This window comes from Necator americanus, chromosome V (genome assembly GCF_031761385.1).
Source record: "Necator americanus strain Aroian chromosome V, whole genome shotgun sequence".
Classification (NCBI taxonomy): domain Eukaryota; kingdom Metazoa; phylum Nematoda; class Chromadorea; order Rhabditida; family Ancylostomatidae; genus Necator; species Necator americanus.
In genome coordinates, this window is record NC_087375.1 from 13228846 (window position 1) to 13237670 (window position 8825).

The window sequence follows — 8825 nt, forward strand, 5'->3', positions numbered from 1 at the left end:
CCGACAAAAATGCACTCGATGGCAATAGCGATTAGAAAACATCAAAACCACGACGAAGGCGTAGACGTGGATGGCCGTTTTGTTTTTGACGCAATTACGTACACGCATAGAATTTTAATTCCGGGTGGTAGAGCCGGAATTCCAATCAGAAAATATTTTGTGGCGTTCTTGATGTCCATTTGCTTTTCTTTGAAATGGTTGCAAAATCACATTTGTTACGTAGTTCTCCAGTTAGTGATAACGTTGGATCTGATTCGAGGTTGAACCGCTATACACAAGGAGTTTCGAGATTCGCATTTCAGATCTAAGATACTTCTGCGTTCATGATGGAGGAGAAGACGTTAATCCTGAAAGAGCAAGGGCAAGAAAAGTTGAGTACTGTAATCGAGAACTTGATAGTAATCAACAACTTCAAAACTAAATGAGAACGTTTGGGAAATGAGAATGGAGAAGCGGCCACAGATTCAGTAATTCATATTACTTCAATTTTCTTATCTATGATCGGATATGCATTCTGAAGATTTCTGAAGCATTTCTGCATTCTGTTCTGTTCGCGAAGCATTGCTTCAGGGATTTCTGAAGCAATGCTTCGCGAGCAGAAATACAGAACTACCCATGTCCAATGTGTTTTTCTGGGGATGGATAGCAGTGGAGTTTTGGCACTGTAACGGAGCGGATGTTACCGAAGCGTGATATCGTCCTGCGAACCGATAAGAAACTGTGATAGGAAGCAGACACATCACAAATCATCCTGCCTGCCTACATGCTGACGAAGTTTAGCGCATCCGTAGGCGTCTGAAGTGCGTCACCGATAACGACGCCGCGTCAGTGCCCAACACGTACGAAGATCGTGGTAATCAGTACAAGAATGCAGAGTATGCGATTCGTAAATCGCAGAACGAGAATTCGCGGAGCTGTCACGCAGTGCGTGCCTCTGAATAAAACACTAGACGCCTGTGAATCCACTGATCATGAGAAAAGTGGTTAATCTCCTCGAAGATCCAGAGAGAAAGAAAGTCTTGCAACATCTCAAAACAACCCAATGCTTGGAAATCATTTGTTTCATTCGAGCGTCCGAGAAATACTGTTTCCGGATGTCCTATCGATAATATGATTGCTCTTCTTTATTTTTGCATAGTTGTTCTAGTAGGTTGGAGAATAAGTCCAATCCTCTGTTCCAAGATAAATTTCACCTTGAAAATAAGCCAGTATCCTCGCTTTCCATCGCATAAATTCAACCCATTCGTTAAAAGAACCGTATATGAGAAGATGAGGAGGTGGAAGAGAAGAAGAAGATTTCCGTACACTTAAATTCCATACAGAAAAGTTATGTTTATTCTAGGAATGTCATACAAAGAAAATTACGAAATTCTTCCTTCTCGGGATTGCGAATTTAATGTATATCGAGTAAAAAATTTCCAAACCCAATTTTACTAGACACTCAGGACTCAGGACATTCTTAGCTTCAGGTCACACGCTTCGTAAAAAAACAGCATATAATTTGATTGCAACTAATTGATTCCTCCAAATGAACTACATTTGTTAGTAATGCTTGTTGGCTATCTTGGCTATGACGGATTTTTTGAATTGAACTGATTTTCTTCGATCTCCTTGAGCTCTTTTCTTTATAGAAGGTTTGGAACTAATCCATGTTATTTTTTATCCATTTAATGAAGATCTCTAGAGCTGACAATGTTGTTGACGTGTTTACTTTCGATTGCATTACTATTTGATTACATTAAATACTTGGGTATATTTATTTACTTTTTACATTAAAAGAACAATGCCTCTGCAATCCCTATTTTGGTCCTCGATTGTTTCCAACATTTTTGCCGCTGCACTCCTCCAGGACGAACATTTTTCCACTGTCAATATCTCATCCACCTCAAATGAAGTATTTTATTGGGTTACGGAGTGCTTCTTCTCTGAACCATCACCGTTGTCTCTGTATTTGGACGGGATGTTTTGAGGTCCAACTATTCTGTTTTGTTCGCTGTTTAATCAGTGTCTCACACAATCAAACAAATTCGATGTGTTTCAAAAACACTGTGTAAACAGTCTGCTCATAAATGCACGTGCAAAACCAACAAACCATTTGACATTCAGAACTCAGAACGAATCTTCTACGAATACGCACATCTAAGAATTCATCTTCAGATTTCTTAAAAAAAAGAGAGATTCGCAATGAATCTTTCCGAAACATCGTGATTGTGTCTTGAGTAATAAGGAAATTTCACAGTCTCAGAGAAAAAGATGGATCTCGTTTTAACTTGCTACAACCACCATTTTCTTCTCTTAAAATAGCAGTTACTGAAATAAATAGACTTGAAAGCTATTTGTTACAATTTGACACAATTTTTTTTTTTGTGAGAGAGTGGCGTCTGAAAACCTGTATTCTTCAAATCCACGAAAATTTCAAGCTGACGTGCACTCCGTATTCATTTATTCGCGTGCGACGAAAAAAGTGCTCTTCCACTAGAAGAGCGGGCTACGTCACAGCCTTCGAAAAAAAGAAAGAAAAAAAAAAGTTTGTAGCAGTAGCACTTCAAACCAATTCGTTACCTTTTTCTCTGGATTTAGCCTATATAACTTCTTCTTGTTACTAAACCTTAAAAAATAGCTTTATTGGAAGAAGCTCTCGTCAAACGAGATTAAATGATATTAACGAATAATAACTGGTGACTAAAGAGTTAGAAGCTTGCTGGAACAACTGCGACCCCTGACACGTTTGAGCTGAAGTAGGAATATTGAGAACTTTGAGTGATTTTTCTCCAATAAAAAATGTTTCCACCCACTTCCTAAGAAAAATTTTTTGAAAGTTTATTCATTGGATCATAATTAGCACATAATACAAACGGAGACAAAAGAAGAATGGTACTCGTGTAAGCAAAAGAAAGTTGGAACACACTGTAGAGTTGATTCCAGAACGCTTGAGGAAGGAACTGCTTGACCGGTCAAAGTTCAAGACACCCACGTGGCGAACAACAATAAATCCCGAAACGTATTCAAAATGTCTGTAGCGCATGCTATTTCTAAAATTTTCCGGGAAAGTGTTAATATCTTCGATTCAGAATTCAACGTCAAGTCAGATTATGACAAAATTAGCAGTTCACATTCTTTTCTCATTGTTATCTTCGTTAACTGTAAACTTGTGAATGTGAAATTCAGAATATTCACCAAATTAAGATCTTATTTGAAACGGTTCACGTCTTCTTCCGAAAGACCTATAATAGACTGCAACATGCACAGTGTTTTTGTAGCTACTTGAATTTGTTTACTCGTAAGAGGCGCTGATGATTGAGTGGTGATAAAAACAGAAGTGTTTGGTTTCAAAGTATTTGTAGAGTAGTAGATATCATACCGCATTCATAGATTGGAAAAAAACAAAAGAGGATATAGGACAATAAGAGCTGCTACAAAAAGCAGCTGTGTTTACGATTGGATCCAGTGTTTTCTATTCGATTCGCTTCTTTTGTACCGTACATTTCAAAACCACGATGCTCATAGGAGCACATCGAACTTTCAGCGAAGTACGTCTTTGGCCGCTTGCTTTTGCCGTATTGCTGGTCACAGCTGCTGCGATTACGAATAAGGAAGAGATGATTGATAAGAAGTACTTCAGGAATGAAAGAATCAAAGACCCCATCGCACCAGAAGACCTCGTGTCGGTCACACGTATGACCAATCCAGAGGACTGCATCCTACGAATCTCTCTGGAAACCCATCCCACCAGAACACTGGTACCCTTCATCCAGTCACAGCTTATGCGAGCAATCACATGAATAAAACGCGAAATCAAGCTGGCACGATGTAATAACGTCCAAGAAGGTTTCAGTGCAGTACATAAACCGGAAATTTCTATTATTCACCTTTTTACTTATTAATAATATAATTTAACAACTAGGCCATGAAAATCTCATTAGCGTAGTCATTTTCAGAAGAAAACCACAGTAGCCCGATACAGTTTTGCAGCAAGATCTCCACAATTATGTACATAATTTCTCCGCCACAGCTAACTCTCTCAGGATTTTCCTTCTTCATGTCATTTGATCCTCGATTAAAATGCTATAAAAATAAATGTTTAACAGACTAGGAATGTGAACTCTGCAACGAATAACAGAACCGAGGTAAAAAAAAAACAGCAAAGAATGCCTTCTCTCAACATAAAGATGTAAGATATATTAAGACACAACGTTAAGGGTCAAACATCCACCGTCTCGTAGGATTTCAGCGTCAGAAGATTGTGCTTTCTTCCACTAAATTTTTTCTCAAGTGCAAACAGCTCCACCATGACCTTCATACATTCAATCGCACCTTCCAGCATGAATTCATAGTAAGATCCACTCCGGAATCTTGCTGGAGAACATAATCTACTGAAAGGCGTAAAAATTCCGCTCTTGGTCCTGCAGGGATCCTGTAGGCTGTCCTGTAGGCTGCGACCTTCTCTTCGTATAATTCTAGCGCAGCGCAATACATTTTCAGAGAAAAGGATCCTGAGCAGTGCACACGATCATACACCGTTCTTTTTCACAAGAAAGGTGATTCACAAAAATTGTAAAAAATTTTGAATCTACTACCCATTATGTTTTGTGCACTTTCTCAGAGGTCCAACGATGAATATGCAGAAAAAGTGATTCTCCCTATCCTTACTGCTCCTTCTATGGCATTCTATGTCGGTTCCCGACACTACCATCGATAACGGTTGCAAGATGTAATTTCTGAACACGTAGACTCACTTGCTGCAATAGAACTCCTTCAAACTCCAATAGTTATTTCTCGATGCTGCAGGGTCATCTCGAAATTACAACACCAAACAGTTTGTTCAACTGCAGATGCTGCTGAATCAAAATCCTCCATTAGATCATCTCCATCATGTTCAATGTTTAAAAAAACCTATTTCAAGGTAAAGATTACTTCTCAACTTGTCTCTCAAAGGTTTCGCACCGTATCGGAGTATCGCAAGAGTTCATTTCAGCGCTTTTTCTTTAGCGTTTTGTACGACAAATGGAATGTCGGCCTCATTTTAGTTCAAGGAAGTGAAAAGTTGCTCCGGTTATGTATGAGAGGACGACTTTTAGTCGGAAGTGCAATGTTCGGTTTGAGTGGAAAGCAATATCATGATCCTAAAGGAAAAGGGAATCGTTGATAATTTATCTAAACGATCCTGCACTTTTCTCACCATTCTGACAAAATGTCTAATAAAGGACGAGAAAACGGGTAGAGCTGCCTCAGAGAATGTCCGAGGTGTTCTGGGTTAAGTTTTTTTTCGCTGTAATTCCATAACTCACTGGGACTTTTTAGGGCCTTTACAATACTTCGGTCCCCTGCGGTAGCCTCCTTTGCCGTCTACATGCAATGTTTTCGAACCAATTCTAAAGCTCACTAGTAGGGAAAAATGATTAAAATGGAAAAAACATAACCTTTGGTCGTCAAAACATGTTGTCTACAAGGTATTAACTTCCATGGATGACGATAACAAAAGCGGAAAGTACAATCGAAAAAGTGCTATAAAAGAGGAATCATATACAAGCACCGCCGTCCCTTTTCTGTTCACAGCACTGGTTTTCTTCACGTTTTTTTTGCCATCAACTACTCATATAGTACCAGAATTTTACGTAATCTTTCAGAATGCGTGTTTGGTTGTTGGCATTCACCGTAACGCTAGCCACTGTCTGTGCGCTGTCGAGAAACCAGGAAGAGGAGATGAAGGGCGGAGATCTTGCCCCAAGGTTCACTCCGCTGTTCACTCGCGGACCCAGACCACCACCAGTCTGGAACACTCGTATTCCTCCATTCCATGCCCATTTCTCCAGAGGACACAACAGTATGAAGCCACATCACACTCACGCTTCACCTCACCCACATTCTAAGGGTCCAGATCATCCCCATACTGGAGGCCCAGATCATCCCCATACTGGAGGCCCAGATCACCACTCAACTAAGGCTCCAGATCATCCCCATACTGGGGGCCCACATCACTCAACTGAAGCTCCAAATCATCCCCATTCTGGGGGCCCACATCACTCAACTGAGGCTCCAGATCATCCATCAACTAAGAAACCAGTTTTCGCGCAGTCTAAGCGTCCTCATCACGGCCATAGTAAAGGTCCGCATCACGGCCATAGTAAGGGTCCAGCTATGTAAATGCGCAGCTTCTAATCGCCAGAGATAAGGCAGGTACAGTGCATTTTTTCACGGTGAAGTTGTCGCTAACAATGTCATTTTCAGAAAATCTACGAAACCAATACAGAAACAACTTCTCACCTGAACGCTGTACTGCCGTTGAAATAGCTACTATTCATAACATTCCCCTTTCATTGTGTGTTTTATCCAAAGTTCGAAGTAAATATCACAACAACAAATCGTGTGTTGATTTGAATTCGGAATTGTCGAAATTTCCTCATGCAAGGTTCCATCTTACGTTTTCTGTGTCTTGAGTTTCTATAGGCCTATAAAAGCCACAATTTTGTTAATTCGAACGATAACGACTTGCTGGGTCAGCCAAAAAAGGGAGGGTGGTTGGCAAGGACGGGAACCAGCGCCGATGTGTCAGGGTGGCACGAGCAAACATAGGTGCTAGCAACCATGTGAGAGATCTTCCAGGAACATGCGCACTCCATAAGATAATAACAAGGGTGGAATGCAAGATCTCCATAGAACACATATCCGTCTCAAATGGCTTCGAATTCATGGAGATTGACTATACTCGGAACTAATTGCCGTCGCAGTTCGACGTCAAATTTGGGGTGCTAGCTAACGTAATTCGAACAAAAATAATCAATACTCAATAGAACTGAGTAGAAATAAGAAAGATAGTACAACACCTGAGATAATCCTCCTTCTCTCTGAGATTTCTGATGCATGTGTCTTTCAAGGCAGTCGATCCGATAGGGTATCGTTTGGTACTCACAGCTCTCGCGGCAGCTTATTCTTAGGTGAAATGACTGGTAACGGCGATCGTTAATTGCGCTACGCAACAGTTAGCCGCATCAGCAGACCATTGCGCTGCGTCTACCTGCTGCCCGCCCGCTCATGATCGTCCCTCATCGTCTAATAAAGCACGAAGCATGCCTCGCAGGAACACGGTATCTCTGCTATTAGAACTTCATGGAGCATCGATCGTTTACGTATAGAGATATATAATACAATCGCACTAAATGAAATTAGGAAAAGCAGGAAATTCGAACATTTGTTGCCTGATGGATTCAAGTATGAAAACAACCTACACACAGATCAGTTCAAAATTTAATCAAAGCGTGAGGTGATGAAAATTTTATCGAATGTACCATAGTGCAAAGTTTGTCCAAAAAGTTCTGCGGTTGACTGAAGGATTTGCCACACTACTTTAGATCAGACAAGTTTTTAAAGATAAGGCGAGGAAATTTCAGCTTTTTGTATAAAAAGGAAGGATTTCTGGAAACCACTTCTTTAGGCAATTCATCACGGAAGCAAGGAGATTTCGAAACATTTATGAATGTTGGATGTTCTGCTGTGTGCAGATCTAGGTAACAGGTTCTTGATCTGCTGAAAAATACGATAATTATAAATAAAATAAATAAATAAATAAATAGGGCGGGTGTGGCGCAGTCGGTTAGAGGTCCGTTGTAGCCACACGGTCGAGAGTTCGAATCCGCCCTAGTGCTCACTAAGCCTTTCATCCCTCAGGGGTCGATAAATTGGTACCAGACGTGTCTGGGAGGATAAAAACACTCACTTGATCATTGGCTGGCCCCTGCAAGTCACTGTATAGGCCAACACGCGTTCCAAAACCTCAACGATTACGAATTCCAGTAAAACGCGTTGGCGCATCCCTAGTGGATTGATACGCCAGTGACTTTATCCTTTGTCCTTTTAAATAGCCTAAGGTATGCCTGCATTAGGCGTCCACCGACATCCTTTTCGGTAGGCGCTTATTCCTATGCTTATTCTTATGCTGCACATAATAGTTCGCCTGTGCTCACATGTGCTCCCGTTGTTCATCGTCTCTATCGAGTGGGCACTAGTGATACTTCCATTTGTCCCCACCGCGCAAATGCTCCCCTAGTGGGATCTATTCTCGCGCGCAAAGGTTTTGCAGTGGCTGCTATTCTTCTCAGCCTCGTATCTTTCTATAATGGACTTGATAAAGAGGTTTGACCATCGGATCGGCGGTCTTCCTGCGGTGCGTTTGATGTTGTATGATCTCCAGCCGCTCACAGCTGTAGTCCCTAGATTGTCGTTGAAACGCATGGCATGTCCGGTCCACCCAATTTCACTTCCCTTGGCGTATGCAGCAACGTCTCTGATCTTCGATCGGTGACATAGGAGTGAACTTTGAATCTTTTTTTTTTCACTTGCGTGAGGCGGAATACTCCTAGCATCACTCTTTAAATTGCGTGTTCTATGACGCCGATGGCATGGTCCTCCTGCTTACGAAACGCACAGATTTCCAAAGCGTGGGACAAAGCAGGAAGAACGGTGGTGTATCTTGGTGTGAAAGAAAATCTTTCGCGAAGAAGGCGAAGGTCCCGTCAAATTTTGGTACAACAGCGACATCCGTCTTTTTACCTTTTGCTAATGATGTGATCAATTTCATTATGATACCCTCCACTGGGTGACTCCTACGAGAGAGGAGGGCTTCTGGAAATGCGAATTCCTATGGATGGTTTTATTCTTCGTGGTGAACTTGGAAACCCTCTCTCCTTATTTATTCCATTAAATGCCGTGGATTCCGATGTGAAGTCCTTCAGGCGTTCTTCTGGGGACAATTTTAGCGTTGAATTTTTCAACTATGACCATGTGGAAGGTATGGCCTTCTCTGTAGAACTTCTCCAGGTCCATATAGA

At 41.3% G+C, this 8825-nt stretch overlaps 2 protein-coding genes across 2 annotated transcripts; both read left to right on the forward strand.

The window, feature by feature from the left end:
- Window positions 1-3497: 3497 nt before the first annotated feature.
- Window positions 3498-3782, forward strand: RB195_013739 (uncharacterized protein; the record flags this gene model as incomplete). The annotated part of the gene is made up of 1 exon (XM_064203701.1): window positions 3498-3782. The coding sequence occupies one exon, from the start codon at window positions 3498-3500 to the stop codon at window positions 3780-3782; it is 285 nt and encodes a 94-aa protein (XP_064059582.1).
- A 1846-nt stretch (window positions 3783-5628) lies between these two features.
- On the forward strand, window positions 5629-6144 carry RB195_013740 (uncharacterized protein; the record flags this gene model as incomplete). Its single annotated transcript, XM_064203702.1, has 1 exon — window positions 5629-6144. The coding sequence occupies one exon, from the start codon at window positions 5629-5631 to the stop codon at window positions 6142-6144; it is 516 nt and encodes a 171-aa protein (XP_064059583.1).
- Between the last annotated feature and the right edge of the window lie 2681 nt (window positions 6145-8825).